Genomic DNA, 25,612 nt, shown 5'->3' with positions numbered 1-25,612 from the left:
AATAGTGAAGCCTCCTTTGTTTAATGGGGAGATTCTTCATGATACCAAAGTGCTTTCCACAAAAGGGTGACAGTTTTAATTTTAATATTACAAACAATTACAGTGGCTTCAAGCCAAAAGTTCTTTATTTCTTCCCAAATATTTAGTCTTTCTCTGTTAGAATAATCCACATGCGATGGAAAAAGCAGAATCTTCTGCTCAACAATAAATAATTATTAGCAGCGGGTTGAAGAAGAAGCCTCGCTATCTGTACTTTTATTCTCCCCCCCGAACGGTTAAAACAATTCAGGTAAATTATTAACATCCTGTAAGCAGTTATTATTTTCATATTGCTGTTTATTTGGGAAGAGTGTTGAAATATTTCAATTTAAACCAATTTGAGCCAAGCAAGGGGAAAGAGACGGGTGTTTCAGAGTCCAACAGCCTGATGCAACTGAATCAACATCAGTTGAGATTGTCATTCATCTGGGGATTTCCATTACAACTGTGTATGTTAATTCAGCACCGCCCCCCCTCCCCCCCTCACACACAGCGTGGCCTCTAAGCCAGTTTCTCAGTGAGATCATCAAGTCACACTGTTAAAACAAGATGATGTTAAAATAAATCGTAATTAATTAATTTGGTTTTTAAAGACACTACCCAAGCCAGCACTAAAACGTAGAGGGAAAAGTTGCAGGGTCAATTCTGAGTTGCTGGATTAGTTGATCTAAGTTTCTCCAAACTGAAGAGAAGGGAAGAGGAAAGAAAATGAGGCAAATGTGTGTCTGCATGGATCTTATAAAAGTCCAACAGGTTTATTTGGAATCACAAGCTTTCGGAGCCCACCTCCTTCATCAGGTGAGTGTGAGGTGAATAACTCACCTGATGAAGGAGCTGCGCTCCAAAAGCTTGTGATTCCAAATAAACCGGTTGGACTTTAACCTGGTGTTGTGAGACTTCCTACTGCGCCCACCCCAGTCCAACGCCGGCATCTCCACATCATGCATGGATCTTGCGGCAAATGAAATTAGAGGTCACGAGCAGCGCACTTAGCACTCAAACTGTTTGTTGGCACTTGGGAGGCGTTGTTTAAAATCAATGGAAAATAAAACTGTGGGCTGTGCAAAATCAGCATTTTCACTCAATCCCATGGGTTTCCTAAGGATAAGTGCTGGAACCCGCTGCTGTTCACAATTTACATTATCGATTTGGACTTTGGAATCAAAAATACAATTGCTAAATTTGCGAGTGGTGCCTCGTTTTGAGAGGGCAGGGACACAGGAGGAGTGGAGGGTGATTAGTCAATACTAAGGAGGACTGCAATAAGCCACAGGAGTACATGAATAAACTTATATAATGGGCAAATAATTGGGAAATGAAGTTCAACCCAGATAAATGGGAGGTAATACATTTTGGAAGGAAGAATAAGGAGGTCAGTTATTACATGGAAGGTGTGAGTCTAGGTGAGGTAGAGGACAAAAGGTTATTGAAGTACAAATGTGCCAATCACTGCAAGTTACGCCAAAGATTAGCAAGGCAATCATATAAAAGCAAACCAAGCACCAAGCATTAGTTCTGAAGGGATAGAATTGAAAAGTAGGAAGCTAAGCCTGTCTAGAGCCTTAGTTGGACCTCATTTAAAGCTTGTATTATAAGGGATCAAATACTTGGCGAGATTCAAAAGTTTTGAATAGATTTTCATAAATGAAAGTGATTTTTTAAATATAGTGAAGGCTGCAGTAGATATTTGCACCTTTATTTTATTTCATCTCAATATAGCCCCCAAAGTCTACCCATGGTGGATACTGGGTGAGTTGGCATAGAGGATGGAAGGGTCAATGGTGATGGGTAGATTGGCATGAGTTGGCATTAAGTTGGCATGGGGGTTGTAAGGAGCCATGGGGTTGGTGGGGGGGGCAAAATGTGGAATGGCGGGTGGGTGTGGGGATGAAGGTCCGAGAGCCTAAAATGTAACAAACCAACTAAAGTGAAGTTCCAGAGAATAGAGGGGGACCTTCTAACCAGCCTGGCTCAGCATTCAGCAGCTCATGTGGCCACCTCCAATTTGAATTCATGGTTCGCAGGCCTGGTGCTATCCTGCACCTATCCTCCTCCACCCACTTTCTCCCTCCACCCAACTCCCACCAGAATGAAGGTTGCGCCATTTGGTGGAGTTTCTCCTGAAGCGGGTGCAGTGAACCAAGAAATTTCCTGACTCATGGTACTCACCTCAGGAGTGAAAATCTGGGCCTTAGAGTATTGCATGCAAGTCTTGTTAACCTTATTATAAAAAGTATATAAAAGCACTGAAGAGACTACAGAGTGTATTGACAAGGATGTTACATTGCATGGTTATTGAGATCAGGGAAGGATTGACAGGCCAGTTTTATTTCACTTGAGATAAGAAGGCTGAGAGGCAACCTAATAAGGATTTATAAAATTATGAAAGGTTTCAATGGAGTGGATACAGAGAGAATGTTTCCTCTTGTGGGGAGCAGCATAATTAAAGACCGTCAATATAAGATAGTCACCAAGAAATCCAGTAGGGATTTCAGATGAAACTTCTTTACCAAATAGTTGTGAGAATGGGGTGCACACTGCCACAGGGAGAGGTTGACCCAAACAGTACAGAGGCATTTAAGGAGAAATTGAACAGGCATATGAAGGAGAAGGGAATTTATAATTATGATAGCTATAAATGAGAAAAGATGGGAGTATGCGCGAATGGGGCATATATAACGGCATAGTATGGTTGAGCCAAATGGTGTGTTTCTAAATTGCATATCATATGTAATCCTATCTGCTAAAACAGGTTAAAATTAGCCTCCTTTCTGTCCAGGCATTGTTGTGTGATACCAAAAGGACTGCTGAAGCCAGCAGAATCAAAGCACAGCAATTACCAGCATTTGCAGAAGAGATGGGGAGAAACTGAAAATAAACTGCTCATAATTATTTGTTAATAGAAGCTGTTTCTAGTCTCCGTTTTCCACTGGAAAGTATGGTACTGAAAACCTTTATCAAATTTCCTATCTCATTGTACGAACATGAAACTTCACACATCAGCTAACTGGAGATAAGAGTCAGAGCTGAAGATTTAATCAAGCAGGCAGTCTCAGGGTGTTTATAACATTACAGCTCATCTCTGGGGAGAAGTGTTTTGAAACTACCCATCACTTGGATTAACGCCACACAGAGAATTACTTGGCTTGCACTAGCATGTTTATACACTATCAAGAGGGCTCTCCAAGACCTCCTTTCAGTTCGATGTGAAGTTAATTTAAATTAGTGGACTCTGCAAACTCTACCATTCTATCTCTTTAAGCATTTCAATTTTAATAGACAGAAAGCTCTTTCCTGGTGATTGCAACTGGAGTTACAATTAGCCGCCGTGAAGGTGGCATTGTGTGGTGGAGATTGGCAGTATTGATCCAGAATCAGATTGTAAAGCTTGGCCAGTTTGGCCACCCCCAACCCCAGTATGCATTCCTCTGCGCCAGGTTTCCCTGTCTAAGGGTGAATGGAAAGCATTCCATTTTACCCATTAAGACAAAATGCTCACCAACTCTGCTAGGAAATGAAGAGGTGCAATGTTCTGCTCCATTCTAACCTGCTCCTGCCAATCCTCAAAAAAACAAGTATTATTTTCCGTCGCCTAACCTTATGTCCTTACTTTGAGCAACGTGACTATTTTTGATCATCACAGAATACTGCCAAATGCCAACAAAAGAGATTATTGTCTTTTCCAGCTGTTGCCTGTTACCCTGACTGAAAACATTCTTTGTACAGAACGAGTGTCAAATACAAACAGGTTCTATTTACCAGCCAGTGATTTGCAGATGGGAGAATGCAAAGCAAATCAGATTGTAAAGAATCTCGCAAATTCATTCCCCAAAAATAACTATTCCCTTCCCTCATGTGAAATCTTTCTTATAAACATGACTCTAATTTGTTTCAATTTAGTTTTGAAACATCAGGCTGTGTACTATTAATGTGCCTGATCTGGCCAGCTTACACAATTCATCAAGGTCAGGTTCTGTGACAGATGCAGTAGCATGTCTATCGTAAACCACATAGTGTCAGAGGAACAGGGTCAAGTTGCTGGGTGGGAAGGACATGAAAAGCCAGTTGCCGCCAATTCAAAGTCCCATGCTTTTTTCACGTTAAAAAGCACAACTTGGGCACCCAAAAACAGAAAATTCCTTTATATGCAATAAAAATAGAGAATCTCTCTCTCGGTCGACTCAACACCTGCCATGTGCAAAAACCCACCACTTTTCTCAACAGCCTCGGAAACAAAGAAATGGGAAATCCACAGAAGCAGAGCTTCTATTTGACAAATAGGGACTGTGCATTCTTTCCATTGGAACCCAGCAGTTACTTGAACCAAGAAGTTTAAGTGTATTTGGCAAGACCTAAGATTTATGAACTCTAATTTGTGAATGGATACTGCTGATGTTTAATCAACTAAAATTATGGTGTGTACAGGACAAGAAAGCTGGTCAGCTTTTCACTCTTTATCCAATGTTTGCCTGTATTCCGACTCTCACTTCTGATTCTCACTCTTCGAATGATCAAACTTGTGGACATCTCTATAAGTCATTCCGGAGTGGACCTGCCAAAGGACATAACTGAGCAGTTCAGGAAAGAATGTATCAGTATTCCTCAGTCTACTCCACAAAGCATCTTCTGTGCTGTGCAGGGCAGTTCAGTGCTGGTTCTTTGACCCCAAGAGCTGAAACTACTCCAAGTTCAGCATCCACAACTAGAAGCAGGCAAGCAGGAAATGGCAGATTACAAATTGCTGCTTCATAGCTTAAGGTAAACACTCGTGATTTGCATAACCTTCAATGTGGAGAAAACAGGGGTCTGTAATTTTATTAAAACAGTACCTCGAAATATTTCCAACAAAATGTACTCTTCAGCTGTTACAAGCTGAATTTGTACTTGGATTGCTCCATGCAGGAGAGGCAGTAGAAAACATTTAGTGTGTGAGTTGTCCCATTACAAAAGTTTCCCCATTATCAACTAAATGTTTACATGTTAGTCCTTGGGACTATATGTAACCTAAAGAATGGAAGAGTAGGGAACCAAGATGAAAACTGTACAACACCTTTATGTGTGACCAGCAATTAAGGATAGCGTCAATAATAGTCATTTTTCACTTTTAACAGTGACAGGCAGAGTTCCAGACAACTTTACATCTAACAAGTACTTGAATGGGTGCGTATTTCTGAAGTATTTCTGAAACATACAATTTAGGCCATTAAGTCTATATTCTGGCACAGTGCCAATGACTATAATGGTAAGAGTAAAGGCCTTTCCATTTTCTACATGTCTCAGAAGAAAACAATTCAACTAACACCACAAATTTCCTTCAGTATTTACTTAACATGAAAAATGAATGGAGAAACCAAAAACGATTGCATTTATATAACACCTTAACATAGGCGAAATGTCTCAAATAGGGGAATTTTCCCATCCTGTCCTGCCCACCATGGGAATCATATTGGGCAAGGTGGGGAGGCCGGGGGCAGACCATGCAAAGGTCCGTTGACCTTGGGTGGGATTTTCCGGTTTTGGGGCAAGTATGGCCGGAAAATCCCACCCAAAGTGTTTCACAGAAATATCATTAAAAATACCAGATGCTGACCCGAACAAACAGCTACCAGGAAGTGTGGCCAAAAGCTCGGTAAAACAAAGAGGGTTTTAAGGAGGGTCTTTACGTGTTGAGATGGTGGACGGTCTGCATGAGTCAAGACTTCAATAATGCAAGGAAGATGAACTTGGCTCCTCTTAACATTTTGGCAGGAGGTCAGAAATGTTGTTTTACTTTCAGGTTAAACAGAAAATTTGCTTGGAGCCCAAGCTGGTCGCAAGGTTCCAATCTACCAATAATGCCACAGTGCTGAGAGGTTCAACCTGAGTAATTTCGGCATTATCCATTTACTGATGACTGATGAGTTTAATTATTTCCCTTTAAGTTTTTAATCATGTGTGTGGATGCATGTCTCTCAAAAACCTAAGCTTGCAGTGCGGACTTTTGAGAATGAGAACAAATCCAAACAAAATGCAGTAAAAGTTAGGCCTGGGCCAATGTTAGTGCTGCATTTTCACTACAATTTCCATACAAATATGTTGCAATTGCCATAGAGTGAAAAATTGACGTTCAGAGGTGGACAATGTGCAGGGGGTGTGTGGAGAAAAGGCAGGGGAATGGCGCCAAGCCTTAATGCTCATTTGGAGAGCCAGTGCAGACACGATGGGCCAAATGGCCTCCTTCTAGGCTGTAAAAATTCTGTGATTCTGTGACATATATTTTTGGTGAATTCATGTTCTTAATAAGGAAGAAGGCGTCAGTAAAGAGGAACGAAGTATTTTCAGTATTGAAAATCGCACTGAGTGCCACCAGGTCAGGCATAGCATGGACCATATATAAAGTAAAGACCTTGCATTATGCACAATTCACCACAATCCTAATCTCAGAAAAATATCTCCTTACTGCATCAGCGCGAAATTTATTCGTTCAGGTTAAATGGCAGATCAGTAGTGCAGTATCAGAAGTGCACTGTTTTTAATAAAACAGGGTGAAACACAATCATTAATAGATCAAACAAGTTAACAGCTTTGTTAATGTAGGGAACAGGGATGATGACCCATATGTGTGTACAAATTCATTCAACGTAGTGCAAAAAAACTGGGTTGAGACCGACAGATATGGCCCATGTAGGATCTTTACTGCAGACAAGAGGCTTTCATTTTATCAGTCTCTGCTGGATTCACGTCAAATATAAAGGCATTGTGCTCACTACAACAGTAGCAGGCCATTATTCACCTTTATGAATAATTACTGGATAAAATATAAATAAAATAATAGTCTTACATTGCTTTCATGTTGTTCTCTGGCAGAAGTGGGATTTCTAAGACCTTGGTATTTCCACAGATTTTCTCATAGCTGGTGGTTGACACTGTTTTGCCAGTGATGCGATGGACTTGATAGAAGGCATGTGGTCTCAGTAGCCGTTCGTCTGCTGTTCCAATAAATATGTGCAGGTTTAAGGGCTTGTTTTCCATGTACCCATGGAGCTGGCAAAAGACAAGACAACTTATATGAAAGTTTGCAAAACAAGGCTTACATTAAATCCTTTTAGGATGCTTCACATATAGGTAAACATAGGCTACAACATCTTTGAATCATAGCCTAATAAGCACTGTTATGGTTGTTATTGCTTTTAAAACAACAGGGGCTTTCTCAATGAGCTTATATAGTCTTCATTCAAATGCCATCATAAACAGAATGTGCACACCATGTTCTTGCATGTCATAGCCTCCTTAAATTACGAATGTGGTGTATTTAATAAAATGTCCTTAAAAGCTTCAGTATGCATTTTTATTAACGGGGGTCACTGCCAAAACTTGCAGCTCTTTCAAAAGCCGCGGCCACCTTCACACTAAAGGCACTGAATGTTGTTTTACGTTTTACACTCTGATACCCACTAATCTCAATTGGAAATTGCTTTCAGATACACCCCACCACAGGCAGAATACTGATAAATAGCAGGGCATCAGTCAACAAAATAAACACTTTTCAATATCCTTTTAGGTTACAGCAAATATGGGCAAATATCCTGATTTGTTTTCACATGTCATCTCAATTTATTTAGGTAGCTCGAGGGCACGGGGCTCAAATTCAAACTTTGAACACTCAGGAGTTCAGCTGCAATCCAGATGGCCAAATCTTCTGGCGTTTCAAATTTTAACAGGCATGAAGACGAAAATATAAAAACAATGTAAGGCTCAGCTCCAGAGCATCTGCTTAAATCTGAAACAACAGTTGAGTTTTCCCTGCGCATTTCCTCTATCAGCACCATAGTATCATAGGATGTTACAGCACAGCAACAGGCCATTGACATTAATGAGTTCATTCTCATGAGCCACAAAATATAATCCACTCTGTTGCTTGTCCCTTAAGCTATTCCTAACGTCCTTTTAAAATAATTTAGGGACCTCTTTTAAACAACAATTTGTGGCAAATTGTAACCATTTCTATTAAGTCGTTTCTTTTTCCAACTCACCTGTTCTGATTTAACCTATTATTGACGCAATGTCTAATATACTCAGAATCTGCCATTTATTCAGTAGTTTTCTTCCCATTAATCCATTCTCACAATATGGTCATTTGCTGATGTGCTGGTCTTACTGTCCATCCTAAATTGCCCTGAGTCTGCTGGGGCTGATGGGTTTTTATTAGTTGCAGTGGCTTGCTAGGCCACTTCAGAAAGCTGTTAAGATTCAACCACACTGCAGTGGAACTGAGGTCATAAGTAGGCCAGACTGGGTAAGAGCAGCGAGTTTCCTTCCCTGAATGACTTCATTGAACCAGTCAGATTCATATGAAAATCCGACAGCTTCATGGCCACATTTGTGGATAGTAACTTTTCATTTCCGTATACTTCTGTTTTGAAAAACTCAATTAAAATTCTCAAACTACGATAGTGGGATTTTAAGTTTTGTTTACTTTGCTGACAGATGCCACTCAATGTTGTCATTATACAAGATGAATATCGCAACTTTGTAGTGTTCAGCTATACATGAAATTATCAAGGTAAATATGGGCGTAATTTTTAAGTCCATGCTGTTGGTGTCAAACCTTGCCCACTGGTAATGTGTATCACACCATTAATGGCTGGAAAATTAAGGGGAGCATACAATCAGGTATTCCAATTTGTGCTGTTAATTGTGAAAACATAAAGAAGGCAAAGAGTGCTTTCAGGACAGTACTTCCATTTTTAGCTGACATTGATCCCACGTGTTAGCCTACACTAGCTTGGTTAGAAAAATAGAACCTAGGAACCATTCCAATGATGTTAGACGTGCAACATTGTTCTATGTAATCTTCCTGAGGGTTCTCAATTCATCTTTGATGCAAGTGAACAGCGACGATTATTGTTATGAGAACAGCTGTTTGCTACACCCAATTGTTACCAAACTGAAAATCTGCAGGTAGTAAATGTGGACAGCCCAAATGGAAACATAAAAAGCCTGCAGCATTTTCAGTGAATACAACTCAGATTTTGCCGAGATGCTCATATATATTTGCAAAGCAAATATCCCTTCTTTTAACAATAATGAAGACTGATCTGACTATACACTATAGATCACGATCTCTAGACTTAGAACTTTATCACCATTCATTCGCTGTCACTGAGCCAAAAATCTGGAACTTCCCATTTACTTAGCATTGTGGGTGTACCTACTGTAGCGTTTCAAGAAGGCAGCTCACCACCACCTTCTCAAGGGCAACTAGAGTTGGGAACGCTCACATCCCAAGAAAGAACATTTAAAAGAAACTATTGGTCAAAGTCCTACTCATATGCTGTATTTTGTTTTCCCCATCTTAGGGCCTAACAGCTGATTTTCCTCAGGGCTTAACAGAATAAATTGGGTCATTACAGTGGAGATCAAGGAAATGTTGATAAAGTTCAGAATAAATTGGTAAAATGTTTTAAAAATAAATACAGAATGGGAACACTGAGGAAAAGAAACGATTACATTCTGCTATAGATAACTGGTGAGGCTATTTTGAGACCGTTCTATGTCTTCAAAGGCTTACTTATTTATTGGGGAATTTTCAAAGAGTATCTAGATTAATTCTGACCTTGTTTTCACTGAAAAAAAAACAAGATTTAGAGGCACATGTTAAAAGGTTAAGAAGCACAGATGATGTAAAGACAGGATGCCAAAATTTTCATGCGGTGGAGTGGGTCCCCAAAAATGGTGCCAGCGGCCTGAATCCTGAAGCCCTGTGCCTGAACTTGGCCCCCACCATTTTTACAGGGTGCAGGAAAACAGGAGTGGGTTGCACTTTACACATCCATAGTCACGGAGGCAACTTCACATGTTAAAATGCAGCTTTCCTTCGTTAGATCCAATTTTTGCGAGTGAAATGCCCAAAAAATGCAATTTAAACCTATCAGGAAAGGGTCTGATTTTACCAGCATTCTTTGGAAAGAGATTGTACCCCTAAGAGGTCAGGTACACTTTTGGATAGGTCCAGGGACAACTTTAGGAGAGATGAGGTGACCTTTGGAAATGGTAAGGTGGCCTTTGGAGGAGATAAAGTGCCTTTCTGTCATGTTTTGAAAACAGTTTGTGGGTATATCTGCGGCTATTTCTGGATCCCCCCCCCCCGTTCCCAATTGCAAAAGAGAAGCCCTCTAGCTCTCCCTCTCACCCTACATACTCCCAATGCCCCATGCTTAGACCCCACCCACCCTCAGAGCTCCTCATTCTATGGCAATCTATGTCCATCCACCAACTTCCATGGCCCCTCATAGCCTCCATGCCAACATGTGCCCCTCCACCAACCTCAAGGGCACCTATATCCCCTATTCCAACTTAGTACCAACCCATTCCAACCCATGCCCCCACCAGCCACCCTTTGCCTTTATACCCTCTATTCCAACTCACTCAGTATCTACCCATGGGCAGACCTCAGGACCTATGCTGAGGGGAAATAAAATAAAGTTCTAAATGTCAGTTGATGGATTCACTTTGTAAACAAAATACATTCATTGATTAAAAACCCATTCACTACATTTAAATTCCTCCAACCACCCTTATAACAATAAACATTTGCATTCAGAGTCCTGCATCAAATACTTTTTAAATCAAACAAACTGTGAATGGTATTCCACCCTAACAGTTGCATGGTGTAAAATCAGTCAGGCAGCACTAATTGTATAATTATAACATTCAGGCTTATGTCAACCAACAGAGTGAAATAGCAAGCACTGATTTTTTTTAACACCGCTGACAGTTTTTTAAAAAATTATTAAAAGTCTGGTGATTTAAATGGCTTGAGAGCTCCTTTGACAGCTTCATGACAGTTTCATTCACAGTTTCCTTGAAACCTCCACTTTAGAATGGAATATCTATGTCTGCACCCTCTGCCTTGTGGCATGATAGAACATAGAACAGTACAGCACAGAACAGGCCCTTCGGCCCACGATGTTGTGCCGAGCTTTATCTGAAACCAAGATCAAGCTATCCCACTCCCTATCATCCTGGTGTGCTCCATGTGCCTATCCAATAACCACTTAAATGTTCCTAAAGTGTCTGACTCCACTATCACTGCAGGCAGTCCATTCCACACCCCAACCACTCTCTGTGTAAAGAACCTACCTCTGATATCCTTCCTGTATCTCCCACCACGAACCCTATAGTTATGCCCCCTTGTAATAGCTCCATCCGCCCAAGGAAATAGTCTTTGAACCCTCACTCTATCTATCCCCTTCATCATTTTATAAACCTCTATTAAGTCTCCCCTCAGCCTCCTCCGCTCCAGAGAGAACAGCCCTAGCTCCCTCAACCTTTCCTCATAAGACCTACCCTCCAAACCAGGCAGCATCCTGGTAAATCTCCTCTGCACTCTTTCTAGCGCTTCCACATCCTTCTTATAGTGAGGTGACCAGAATTGCACACAATATTCCAAATGTGGTCTCACCAAGGTCCTGTACAGTTGCAGCATAACCCCACGGCTCTTAAACTCCAACCCCCTGTTAATAAAAGCTAACACACTATAGGCCTTCTTCACAGCTCTATCCACTTGAGTGGCAACCTTTAGAGATCTGTGGATATGAACCCCAAGATCTCTCTGTTCCTCCACAGTCTTCAGAACCCTACCTTTGACCCTGTAATCCACATTTAAATTAGTCCTACCAAAATGAATCACCTCACATTTATCAGGGTTAAACTCCATTTGCCATTTTTCAGCCCAGCTTTGCATCCTATCTATGTCTCTTTGCAGCCTACAACAGCCCTCCACCTCATCCACTACTCCACCAATCTTGGTGTCATTGGCAAATTTACTGATCCACCCTTCAGCCCCCTCCTCTAAGTCATTAATAAAAATCACAAAGAGCAGAGGACCAAGCACTGATCCCTGCGGCACTCCGCTAGCAACCTGCCTCCACTCCGAACATTTTCCATCGACCACCACCCTCTGTCTTCGATCAGACAGCCAGTTACCTATCCAATCGGCCAACTTTCCCTCTATCCCACACCTCCTCAGTTTCATCATAAGCCGACCATGGGGGACCTTATCAAACGCCTTACTACAATCCATGTATATGACATCAACTGCCCTACCTTCATCAACACACTTAGTTACCTCCTCAAAATATTCAATCAAATTTGTGAGGCACGACTTGCCCTTCACGAATCCGTGCTGACTATCCCGGATTAATCCGCATCTTTCTATGATATGTGATTGAGGAGGAGGCATCTAGTGTTCCTGCCGGTGTTGCCCCTGCTGCTGGTGCCATTGCTGTTGATATGGCTGTTCACCTTGTTGGCCATCAGAGCTGCAAGGCAGGGCTGCAGAAGCTGCTCACGTGCTGTCGTGAAGCAGGGAAGTGCAGCCTAGTTAAGTTCAGGACAGTTGAACTGACTTCCAGGAAGTTGGAAATCACCTGTGAAGCAATGGGAGCTTCTCAGTACAGGTGCTGTGAACACCAGCCCCTGCACCCCCCTCCCCCGACCCCCACCTAGGCAACTTCACTCTTTGAAGGCTTCCCAGCCTGTCAGTTTCATTGAACAAGCACTCTGTGTTATGTTGTCTCTGTTTGACTCTGGCATATTCCACACAGCTCTAGAGATCAGTGTGCTGGTTTTTAAAGCCGGGGGTCTGAATAAAAGCAGCAGTTAATTATCTGGTTAATTACAGTTACTACAGCAAGCTTGAAAACCTATCCAGGTCAAACTCAGAACTGAGCAGGATGTCAGAGTCCTGACCTGACATCACTTTTATGCGATTTAACAATCCCCACGCACTGTAACCAGCCTTCCCATTGGTGGTGATGATTGTATCCATAGAACCAGAGAATAATACAGTATGGAAGGAAGCTACTTAGCCCATTGAGTATGTGTTGGTCTTTTTCAAGAGAAATCCAGTTAATCCTACTCCCAAGCTCTTTGCCATATTCCTGCAATTTTTTCCTCCTTCAAGATATCTATCCAATTTCCTCTGGAAAATTATTGTTAAATTTGTTTTCATCATAACACTAGGCCTTTATTCCAAATCCTAACTAAACTTTTCTGTACACTGCCTCTGGGAACACCACCACTTGAAAGTTCCCTTCCAAGCCACTCAAGATTCTGAATTAGAAATATATCGCCATTCCTTCACTGTCGCAGGGTCAAGATCCTGGCACTCCCTCCCTAACAGCACTATGAGTGTACCTACACCACAGGGACTGCAGTGGTTCAAGAAGGCAGCTCACCACCACCTTCTCAAGGGCAATTAGGGATGGGCAATGAATGCTGGCCTAGCCAACGATGCCCACACCCCATGAATGAATGAAAAGAATGATAGTACTACAATCGGAGGCTGCACAAGGTTAGTGCTCCAATTTCCAGGTAAGTGGTTGTGTTGGATCACGGAGATCTAAACAAGGAATAAATGGGCGTCAGAATTTGTGATCAGTGTTCAGTTAGGTGTCAGTCAGGAAGATTACAGGCCTTGAGAGTACAGTTGAGAAGTTGAGTAAGATCACAGTTCTCAGGGATAGTGCTGGAGTGGGCGTTGAGTAAGGTGAACTCAAGAGTACTGTTAGAGACATTAGAAGTAAGATTGCAGACCTCAAGAGTACTGTTGGGGTGTGGCAAGGACTGGTACAGGGTCTAGAAGGTCAGGCTGGGGGCAGAGGAGATAGGACAGACCTGGGAGTTTTAAAGTTAAAGTTTAAAGTTTATTTATTAATGTCACAATTAGGCTTACATTAACACTGCAATGAAGTTATTGTGAAAATCCTCTAGTTGCCAGACTCCGGCACCTGTTCGGGTACACTGAGGGAGAATCTAGCATGGCCAATGCACATAACCAGCATGTCTTTTGGACTGTGGGAGGAAACCAGAGCACCCGAAGGAAACCCACACAGACACAGGGAGAACGTGTAGACTCCGCACAGACAATGACCCAAGCCAGGAATTGAACTCAGGTCCCTGGCATCATGAGGCAGTAGTGCTAACCACTGTGCCACCATGGTGCCCCATCAGAGGCTGAATTGAGTTTGGAGATCTTAGGAACAGATGCAATGGATTTTTTTTAATGTTGTAGTGGTTAGGATCGGTTTTCTCCAGAGGCAATCAGCACTGGTGCTGGCTGTGGGCAAATTTAAGTTGTAGCAGGGACACAAAGGTCACACAAGGTCCTTTATTTCCATAAGCAAATGAACTAACAGTTGCTTCAGTCATGTGTAAAAGACAGCTCTTGTTTGCCCTGATATGTCTGGTACAATTCGGGTCTGGACTTTGTGCGCGCACATAGGATGACATTTAGGTCACTGATCAGCACCCAAATAACAGGCACTAGCCATCCCAACTTTGCATCCGCAATGTTTCTGAACATTGGTAACAGATCGAGTACTGCCTGAGTAATGTAAAGCATGGTGCAAACAATTTGCAGAAGAGCTGTATTTATTTTGTTTCCCCCCCCCCCCCCCACCCCACCAAGTGAAGCTGATGTATGATGTTTTTAGAACAGTTAAAATATCACATGTTGCATAGCGCTTTGACTAATTACATTGTATCACAAAGAGTTTTGCAGCAATGTGGTAAGTGAGATGAAAGATGCAGTGTCCTTTAATTTCTTAAGTTGAATAGCCAAACAATGTGAGCACTGTCATCTCCAATTATAAGAAAATAAAGTACAGTAAGTTCTTGATTCAAAGGTTTAATAATTATGTAGCATTAAATCAAGATCGAATATTTTTGCTTTAATGCCATCTAGATCTTTTGAAACTCCCGTTTTGGCAATATTTAAATCGTCTACCAGTTTAACAAAGTTAATCACCTATGATCATCATAAACATTGAACGCATTTCTGTTTACCTGAAATAAAAGTTATTAGTTAAATTTCTACCAACTATTTTATCCCTCAACCACAAAGGTTTCTGGGAAATTTGTTAGCGAGCCGGGGGACCGACACACCAGAGTATCAAAGCAACCCGGGTTCGATTCCCGGCTTGGGTCACTGTCTGTGAGGAGTCTGCACTTTCTCCCCGTATCGGCGTGGGTTTTCTCCGGGTGCTCCGGTTTCCTCCCACAAGTCCGAAAGACGTGCTGGTTAGGTGCATTGGCCATGCTAAATTCTCCCTCAGTGTACCCGAACAGGCGCCAGAGTGTGGCGACTAGGGGATTTTCACAGTAACTTCATTGCAGTGTTAATGTAAGCCTATTTGTGACACTAATAAATAAACTTAAACTGAAAGAAGTGCTAACCACTGAAGGCATATGGATTGCATCAGACTATCTCCACAGCCTGTTGGTCTGTCGCTTGAAACTGGTGTGGCACAATAATTCCTTAAACCAACATTTTCTGATATGCCATGCCCATCAACACACTGGGTATCTTTTACTGAGTCCTTATTTATATAATAAAGGGCTCGATTTTACCATCAAGTTGCACCTGTTTCCAGGCGCGGAAAATTGGTAAAGTTGGGCATGAGGCAAGTAGTGTGATCCGTGCCTGCCTCCGCGCCGGTTCCCCCTTTACTAAGGCCCGAAAATGGCTGCAATCGGGACTGCGCCCGAAATGGCTGTGACGGCCATTTAAATGCATTTGCATTTAAATTGACTTAGTGGGCTGCACACCCAACCTTACCGGCACTTCCCCCTTTACCACCACGTTCTCCCATCCAGATTCGGCGCAAAACAGTCACGTTCCACAAAAGTCCGATTTGGGCGCTCCAGTTAGTGAGGAGGTAAGTGCCGAGCTCTGCTTGAGATTGGTGAGAGCGGGGAAGGTGGGTCCAACGGCTCTCTGCTTGAGATCGGTGGGGGGGGGGAAGGGGAGGTCTGCTGCCACCCTGCCTGAGATCAATGAAGGGGAAGGGTGGGAGGGGCCCACGATCAGTCTGGGTGGCAGAGGGGGTGGGGAGATAAGGGGGTCAGTAATGTTGGGGGGGGCAATGTCTGTTGGGGCCAGGGGGAGGCACTATCCGGCCTGGGAGTGATGTGACAGGGGAGCAGCATTCTATCATTTTTATACTGCGCATGCGTAGTTGGAGGCGCCGATCAGAGCTGCAGGGTTTTGGGCGTGTTAAGCCCCGCCCACAGGCTTGTGCAACGCGATTCGGATTTGCTGATATTTTTTCAGGCAGAGTGCATATGGGGGCAACTGAGATCTAAAAGTCGGATCTGAAACACTCACAGTTTCAAGTCCACCCAGCACTTAGAATCAAAATGGTAAAGTAGGACCCAAAGTGTCAGGAAAAGTAATAACGACATGAAATTATCAAGAAAATCCAATAAATTTGAATGTTCTCTCTTAGTTATGCATTTTTTAAAATATGTAAGATGCTTAAGGAAGGGACAATTGAGTTATGCTAATGGAACTAATGCTTTTGATATGTTTATGAGCCTAGCAACATTGCAAATAGATGTTTACCTGGGCAAGTTGGTAACAATGGGCAACAGCACATATAGGGTTTTGACTTACGGATTAGAGGTTCAAAGGATAAGGGCTGAAATTTTCCAGCCATTTCCACTGATGGGATTTTCTTGTCCTGTCGACGGTGAACCCTTGCCGTCAGTTCGATTCAGTCCTGCCGTTGGCCAATGGTGGGCTGCTTCTGCCACCACAAAACAAGCCATGGGAGAGGTGAAAAATCCCATCCAAGGTGTGAATTTTGCATTTACATTCTATAAGATAGAATGTGCCCAAGGGGCAAAGTGCCAGTGCCCAGGGAGCATAGAAATAGAAATTATAGAAACCCTACAGTGCAGAAGGAGGCCATTCGGCCCATCGAGTCTGCACCGACCACAATCCCACCCAGGCCCTACCCCCACATATTTTACCCGCTAATCCCTCTAACCTATGCATCCCAGGACTCTAAGGGGCAATTTTTTTTAACCTGGCCAATCAACCGAACCCGCACATCTTTGGACTGTGGGAGGAAACCGGAGCACCCGGAGGAAACCCACGCAGACACGAGGAGAATGTGCAAACTCCACACAGACAGTGACCCGAGCTGAGAATCGAACCCGGGACCCTGGAGCTGTGAGGCCGCAGTGCTAACCACTGTGCTACCATCGGGCATGGCGCAGTGCCAAGGGGATGGGGTCTGATGCGGGTGATCAGTGGGGATGGGGAATCCCGCTGCCACTCTTTGGGATCAGGAGCAGAGGGAGGGAGGCCAGTGATCACGGCTGCAGGGGTGGGGGGGGGGGGGGGTGTGCGGGTGTGGACAGTGATCGAGGCGGGCTGGGATTGGGGGGGGGGAAGGTGGGGCTGGGCCCAGGCATGATTGGGAGCCAGTGATTAGGCTGTGGAGGGGAGGGGGGGTTTGCGGGGTGGGTGGTAGAGGGTGCGCTGTGGGTGGTGGAGGGCTGGCCTTACGGGGGTTGCAGGGCTAGTCAGCGATTGAACTGGCCAGCAAACGGGAAGCTGGCACACAGGGGCCACTGCGCAGGCACCTGCTGACAGATCAGCACATGCGCAGTGGCCCACTCAACACTATGCTCCCGACCTCTCCAGTGGGAATCGGACCCGTCCATTGATTTTTTGCACGATTTACGCTAGTGAACAGTGTGGGAGATTCATGTCTGAACTCCCATTGAAAAAAAAGCATGATTTACCCCAATTTTCATGCAAATTCGACACTTTGAATTTGTTTGAGAGAATCATGCTCTTTCATTCTCGGTGGCCTTTTTCTAATGTGGGTGGTTTCTGTAATATAACTCCAGTATTGGCAATCATACGCACACAGCTTTAAAGGAGTCATTTTCCCATGTCATATGTCAATAAGTATCCTTTGAACAAATTAATTATATTGGAGCAAACATCTGCACTTAATAAAAGGTATTTCAGACCCACCTATAGCGCAAGGCCAAAGACAACTTCTTAGCTGACTTTTTGAAATCCAAGAATAATAGCTTCTAGTTTCTTGTCTGACTCCAACTTTTCATGAAATGGGTTAACAGTATGCATTTTCTAATTCTACGAATAAAAAGCTAACGTGAGACAAGGGAATAATGAGGTTTTATGCTGCTTAAGCCACATTGATTATAACTAGAACAAGATTTAAATAAAATTGACTCTCTTAATATGGCTTTGCGACACAAAATGTGGTCATCTGATAACTTTTTTAATTAATTCGTGGGACATGGGCATCACTGGCTGGCCAGCATTTATTGCCCATGCCTAGTTGCCCCTGGAGGGCAGTTGAGAGTCAACCACATTGCTGTGGCTCTGGATCACATGTAGGCCAGACCGGGTAAGGACGGCAGATATTCTTCCCTAAAGGACATTAATGAAGCAGATGGGTTTTTTTCCTGACAATCGTTTCATGGCCATCATTGACTTTCAATTCCACGTATTATTTTATTGAATTCAAATTCCACCATTTGCCATTGTGGGATTCGAACCCTCATTCCCAGAACATTAGCTGAGTTCCTGGATTAATAGTCTAGCGATAATACCAATAAGGCCATCGTCGCCCCTCTTACGTCACCTACAATGAGACACAGATTCAACCAGAGGATAACTTCCCAATTGTAACCATGACACTGAGTGGAGGCAAGATACTCCACACACTGAGAAAGAGAGAAAAACTGAAGGGGGGAGAAAATGATCAGAAAAGCAGGCTCAAAAATATAAGTAAAACAAACAAGCGGCAAAAAAATTGAAAATAGATCTACCTCACACCCATACACAAAGGTGACCTTTATTCACTCACTGCTTGGTTCAGTTAATTTAAGCATTGAAGGAATTGGTGGATACCATTGGTAAGAATGTTCTTTGTAGGGTGGAGGAAGAAACAAACCTGTCGCAACTATTTCTAAATATGCTTTTGATTGGCAGCTGAACTAAGTTGCTTACAGACTTAGCTTCAAGTCAGAAGCTAAGAATGTGCAGCATGGTGGCACTGCTACCTCACAGCGCCAGGGACCCTGGTTCGATTCCAGCCTTGGGTCATTGTCTGTGTGGAGTTTGCACATTCCCCCGTGTCTGCGAGGGTTTCCTCCAGGTGCTCCAGTTTCTTTCCACAGTCCAAACATGTGCAGGTTAGATGGACTGGCCATGCTAAATTGCCCCTTAGTGTCCAAAGATGTGTAGGTTAGTGGATTAGCCTTGGGAAATGCATGGGGTTATAGGGGACAAGGTTGAGGATGTGGGCTTGGGTAAGGTGCTCTTTTGGAGAGTCAGTGCAGACTCAATGGGGCGAACGGCCTCCTTCTGCATTATGAAGAATGTTGTAGATTTCAATATCTCACAAGGCGTCCACACATATTCTAGGTCATGTCTTCAGCCATTTTGGTTTTAAGTTCTCAAATTTACTCCTTAAACCTCTCCACCTCTTTCCCCTCCCGTAAGACTTTTCTTAAAAGTTATCTCTTTTACTAAGATCTTGATCATCTGTCCCATTCTCTCCTTTTTGACTCAATGTCAGGTTCTTGCTCATTCTGCTCCTATGAAATAGCTTAGCATACTGTGACATATTAAATACTTGACATAATGCTAGTAGCTGTTGCAATTTTTAAAAAACGAACTTAAGTGTCACATAGCTATTTGGACTAAGGGAAGGTTTTTTTGCTGCTTAATCAACAAAAACTGAACTTTGTAAGATCTTATGATAAGTCCTGTGCTGATTTTTTCCCCCTGATAGCTGCTAAACAACCACCGATAAGGCAAACATTTGAAAGAGAGTTATTTGTTAATAAAATCTACATGAATGTACTTCATTTCCAAATCGCTTTGCATATCATTCCTTGTGGGTACATTTGAATGTTTACACATGCTTTTTCTCCTGAACACATCGCCAAACTTGTTTCACTGTCCTTTCACAAATAACTTCCTCTCTCGTCACGTAGATTTAACTTCCCTCCCCCTCACCACAACGCTACATAAATACAAGTGTCTGAGCCACACTAGCATTACACTATCAGGAAATGTGAGACATGTTGCCGCCCATTCCCCATCTCAACATGCGATGGGTACTAAAGTAATACTTCTCTTCCTGCATCTTAAATTTGAGCAATACCAGTTTCCTAAGAACTAACTGTAATGTTAAACATGTGCAAGGGGAGTGATCATATTGATTTTAGTTCCTTTACGCAAATACTCGATTGTTCAAGAGTGTGCATGCTTTACAGTTGCAAAATGTTGCGACTTTGGGCCAGGTCTAAAAAATAGAGGAAGAAGCATCAAGATGAAAAAAAAACCACAGATCTCAATCGAAGGATGTGAACCCAGCTCATGTGCAGCCCACAAGTTAAAAAAAAATGAGGGCAATCAAATACTATGCAAAAATCGGCGGCATGTAGACCAAAGAACCATTGGAACTTTCTGGGATAGAGAAAATTTTTGTTTTAGACCATTTCATATTTAGGGATTAGTTGAAGTAGTGTCTTAGGAAATGTTGTGAACAAGAATCGATACATTCACGCAACATTAATGACTAGAAGTTTCTTGGAAAAGCAATAAGGGGATTTTAGCCAAAGCAATATGTGCAGTGGGAGATCAGATTAAATTTGAGGGCCAGATATTATTAACATACACCTGGTGGGCTGCACTCCCCGACAGCTTTAGCTAATCTGAGTCTACAGTACGATCTAATTTGCTAGTAAATCTCAGAAGTGATCATACCGGTGTCCTGTAGGTGCAATAAGCACATGCTTTCACTGAAGAGCGGGAGAGCAAAGAGCGAGAAATGAATCTTCACAGCTTACTGTCTCTAACCAGGTCGCCAAACAGCACAGTCTTTTCCCTATCCACTTTAGCCAGGACTCTGAATTTAAAGTTTATTTACTAGTCACAAATAGGCTTACATTCACGTTGCGATGAAGTTACTGTCAAAATCCCCTAGTCTCAAAATTCCGGCACCTGTTCGGGGACACTGAGGGAGAATTTAGCATGGCCAATGCACCTAACTAGCACATCTTTCAGACTGTGGGAGGAAACCAGAGCACCCGAAAGCAGACACAGGGAGAATGTGCAAACTCCACACAGACAGTGATCCAAGCTGGGAATCAAACTTGGGTCCCTGGTGCTGTGAGGCAACAGTGCTAACCACTGTGCCATCGTGCCGCCCTATTGGGTGGAATTGGATACCAAAATTTTGGATACTAAAATCTGAGACATGCCTGGCTGAATCTGGAGTTTTGAAGCATTAATAGATGTCAGATGAAGCTGAATCTGTGAATAGCTCTAACCCCCAACCTGAAATTCTAAACAAGCTATTTCAAGAAAAAGAGTGGCAGAATTACAGGCTATTCAAAAATGTTAACATGAGGTAAGATTTACTCCAATGATTCCGGTGTTTTTTTTTAAACACTGTACTATGCTTACAACACAGTAAAAGACCCGCATCAAAAGCTTCCAAGAGACACATTAGTACAGGGTAGGTGTTTGAAATAGACCACAAGGCATTGGAGGAATTTTCAACTTCCGCCCAGAAAGATTTGTGTAGTCTGTGGTGTTGCTACATTGATCGCCTGGAGCCAGCATCAGCATAATTCGAGTGAGCTGTCACGGCCCATCAATATTCTGGCTCAAAAGCATGTCTCAACCTCTTCCAAAATGGCCCTGATAAGGGTTGCATCTTAGGCTGCTCATTGCCTGTTACAAATGAGTGGAATGTGTTCGAATGGGGTCCTACAATCAATGTTTCAGGTGGGTATAATCTGCACCCATTTAAAGGCCCCTCTGCACACTTGGATGCCCTCGAGGGCAGTGAAAGTCTTGCCCCTCCCTCAATAATTAACTGCCCACCTCATGTTTTTCAGCTGATGGAAATCACCTCCCAATGTTTTAAAATAAGTGAAACCTGTCTGTGCTTCAGGAGTCAAGATTTCTCTGATACAAATGCACGTGAATATTCTCAGAAGCAAACAAAGTACAAAACTCTGAATGACGGACTATATGTATAAATCAGAAAGAGGAAAATCATCGATTACAATTTACTTTAAAGATACCCTGGTCTTGCAAAAAAGATTAATCTTGAGGAATGAAATAAAAATAAAAATCGTAGGGCTGAAGTATTGCTCGGGTCTAAAGTCTTCCAGATGTTGTGCTTGGACAAGAAATTCTAAGCTTAAAGTTTATTTATTGGTGTCACAAGTAGGCTTACATTAACACTGCAATGACGTCACTAAGAAAATCCCCTAGTTGCCACACTCCGGCACCTGTTCAGGTACACTGAGGGAGAATTTATCATGGCCACTGCACCTAATCAGCATGTCTTTTGGACTGTGAGATGAAACCGGAGCAGCCAGAGGAAACCCACGGAGACACGGGGAGAATGTGCAGACTCTGCACAGACAGTGACCCAAGCCGGGAATCAAACCCAGGTCCCTGGCGCTGTGAGGCAGCCGTGCTCACCACTGTGCCACCATGCCGCCCCTTGCTCCTAGTAATAAGTGAAATCATCTATCATAATTAAATGGGTTACCTGGACCACAGGATGGCCACCACTCGGTGCTTTAACTGCCCCCCGGCTGCCTTCTGTTTCATAGTGCGCCCGATGGTGAGGCTTAGGCTGTATCTCAATCTTCAATTCATATGATCCTGATCGGCTTGGCAGCTGCCACTCCAAAGGAGGGAGAGAAGGGATGCTGTAACAAAACAATAAAGTAATAGGACTTACTTTTATAATTAGTTGTGACTTATCAAACACAATATATGTTTCAGTAGTTACACAATACATAGGAAGCTTTGCTGAGTTCTTCTTTGAGTATTCCTGGCTCGATCTCATCCTGTCCTTTGGCTATATATAACAAGTTTCATGCTATGAGGTTCTTTTCCATTCTAATTTTCCCAATGCCCTCTGAAGATTCTTGCTTCTGCTTCTATGCCTCCTCCTAACAACCTACAGGAGAGACTACTCCATAACCCAGGGAGCAGGTACAGCACAAAACTTTGGCCTCTCTCAGTACTGGAGGAGTATTGCCTTGCTTTTGCTGTTTGAAGCATAGCGCGGAAAATGTGGTGTGGTATGGCAAAGTCATCTGGGAAATGGGGCAGGGGATTTGTGTAGCTGGGCAGTATGGGAGACAGAGAAGGGATGGAGCCAGAAGTAAAGGCCAGGTGGAAGTGAGACAGATTGGGGTCAGTTTCTGTGAATTGGAAAATCAGGCAAGAAAATCCAGTATTCCAAATTACTAGGAGGTTGTCCCAGAAATTGAAACATGTTCGGGCATGATTTTCCAAAAACAAATGAAGTGCCCAACAGACGGGAATATGGGAGTTTTCCCGCCCTTTTTTTTTTGGCGCGTTTAGTGGAATGAATTTACGGCACTCTGTGCATCACGGAGTCTGTCATGTGATTTACGCCGGAGGTTGGGGGAGGGGCCTAATCCCAGAGGGGCTTGTGCACCAATACCCCAGATGGTTGACAAACATTCTCCCTCCCACCTCCCCCACCAGTCGCCGGCCTCCCAATCGCCGACCCAGACCCACATTGTTTGTCACAAGATTAGGTCATATTCTTCTGATATCTCTAAACTGTGATGTGTGTAGTTTGCATTAGTCATATGCTGGAGGAAATGTGATCTGATGTTAAAACATCTTCCTTCTTCATTGTATCCATTCAAACATCACACTAAAACAATATTTTTTGTTCGAATACTTCCTGTTCAGCATTCCATCATTTCTCTTTTCAAACTCACTTCTCCATCTACTTCACAATGTGAGGCACTAGCAAAAAACTCTTGAGAGATATTCTTTGACCGGTGCCAGGTCCTGACAATGTCATCTTAGGGCTTTGGCCAAAATTTTAGGGATCTGCATGAATAATGCACACAATTAGTGTTGACATTAACTTTAACGTGTACAATGATCAAGCTTCTATGTGAGGAGGTGGATATTGGGCACCTCTTAATATTTCCACACTTGTCAATGAATTTCATTCTCATTAATATGCAGAACTCGAACTTCCGGGGTCCAAACGCAAGCGATGTATTTTTTACTGTAAGTTTGCAATTACAGAATCTGATCATTTAAATTTTTATGCAATATTTATAGAATGCTTTGCATGGTGTCAGAACATGCCTAAGTGGATCATGTATGATGAATTACTTTTGAACTGTAATCAATTACTTTTTTAATTCACTTATGGGATGTGGACTTTGCTGGCTTGGCCAGCATTTATTGCCCATCCCTGGTTGCCCTTGAGAAGGTGATGGTGAGCTGCCTTCTTGAATCGCTGCGGTCCCTGAGGTGTAAGTACACCCACAGTGCTGTTAGGGAGGGAGTTTCAGGATTTTGACCCAGCGACAGTCAAGGAACGGTGATATATTTCTAAGCCAGGATGGTGAGTAACTTGGACGGGAAACTCCAGGTGGTCTGCTACCCTTGTCCTTCTAGATGGTAGTGGTCGTGGGTTTGGAAGATGCTGCCTAAGGGTGATGAGTTCCTGCAGTGTATCTTATAGGTGGTACGCACGCCTACCACTATTTGTCGGTGTGGAGGAATTGAATGTTTTAGAAGAGGTAGCAATGAAGTGGGCTGCTTTGTCCCGGATAGTGTCAAGCTTCTTGAGTGTTGTTGGAGCTGCACTCATCCAGGCAAGTGGAGAGTATATCATCCCACTCCTGACTTGTGCCTTGTAGATGGTGGACAAGCTTTGAGGAGTCAGGAGGTGAGTTACCCACCACAGGATTCCCAGCATTTGACTTGCTCTCATAGCCACAATATGTATATGGCTAGTCCAGTTCAGTTTCTGGTCAATGGTAACCTACAAGATGTTGATAGTGGGGGATTCAGCCAAGGTAATACCACTGAGTATGAAGGGGTGATGGTTAGATCCTTACTTTGTTGGGGATGGTCATTGTCTGGCATTTGTATGGTGCAATTGTTACTTGCCACTTGTCAGTCCAGACCTGGATATTGGCCAGGTCTAAATCATAGAATTTTGAATGTCACAGTACAGAAGGATCTCATCATACCTGAGCTGGTATTTATAAGAACTATCCAATTAGTCTCATTCTTCTACTCTTTCCCCATAGCCATGTACATTTTTTCCCCTTCCAAGTATTTATCCAGTTCTCTTTGGAGAGTTATTACTGAATTTACTTCCACCATTCTTTCATGCGGTGCATTCTAAATCAGAACAACTCATCGCAGCAAATGTTTTCCTTTCTGTCATCTTTTTTTACTATTCATCCTGAATTTGTTTCCCCTGATTACTGACACATCTGCGACTGGAAACTGTTCCTCTGTCATTTACTCTATCAAAACGAGAGAGGAAGTCTCCTCATAACCCTTGCTGCTCTAACAAGAACCAGCTCACCTTCCCCCAGTCTCTGCATAACTGAAGTGCCTCATCCCTGGTAACATTTGAATTAATCTCCTCTGCATTCTCACTAATGCCTTGACTTGCAAAATTGAACAGAATATTCCAGTTGAGACCTCATCGATATAGGAAATGTAGGAAACACAACAACCAAATTCTGCACAGCAAACTCCCACAATCAGCAAGGATATAAATGAGCAGGTAAACAATTTTAGGTGCTGGGTGAGGAATAAGTTGGCCAGAAAATTTCCCCTGCTTTTCAACAAATTGTGTCACCTGATTAGGATTTAATGTCTCTCTGACAGATGGTTGCTTCAACGGTGCGGCACTCCCTCAGTACT

General features: G+C 42.9%; 1 protein-coding gene across 2 annotated transcripts in view; it reads right to left on the bottom strand.

Annotated features, from left to right (window-relative positions):
- LOC144508484 (nuclear factor of activated T-cells, cytoplasmic 2-like) overlaps positions 1-25,612 on the bottom strand; it is a 133,181-nt gene that overhangs the window by 97,187 nt on the left and 10,382 nt on the right. For both annotated transcript variants that reach the window (XM_078236448.1, XM_078236447.1), the window contains exons 3-4: positions 22,431-22,593; positions 6,860-7,062 (exon numbers count right to left, since the gene is read on the bottom strand). In XM_078236448.1, the coding sequence (XP_078092574.1) occupies positions 6,860-7,062; positions 22,431-22,593 (366 nt within the window). The remainder of the gene's footprint in view (positions 1-6,859; positions 7,063-22,430; positions 22,594-25,612) is intronic.

The sequence above is a fragment of the Mustelus asterias genome, chromosome 20 (genome assembly GCF_964213995.1).
Source record: "Mustelus asterias chromosome 20, sMusAst1.hap1.1, whole genome shotgun sequence".
NCBI classification, from domain to species: domain Eukaryota; kingdom Metazoa; phylum Chordata; class Chondrichthyes; order Carcharhiniformes; family Triakidae; genus Mustelus; species Mustelus asterias.
This window is presented reverse-complemented; position numbering and strand designations above follow the sequence as displayed.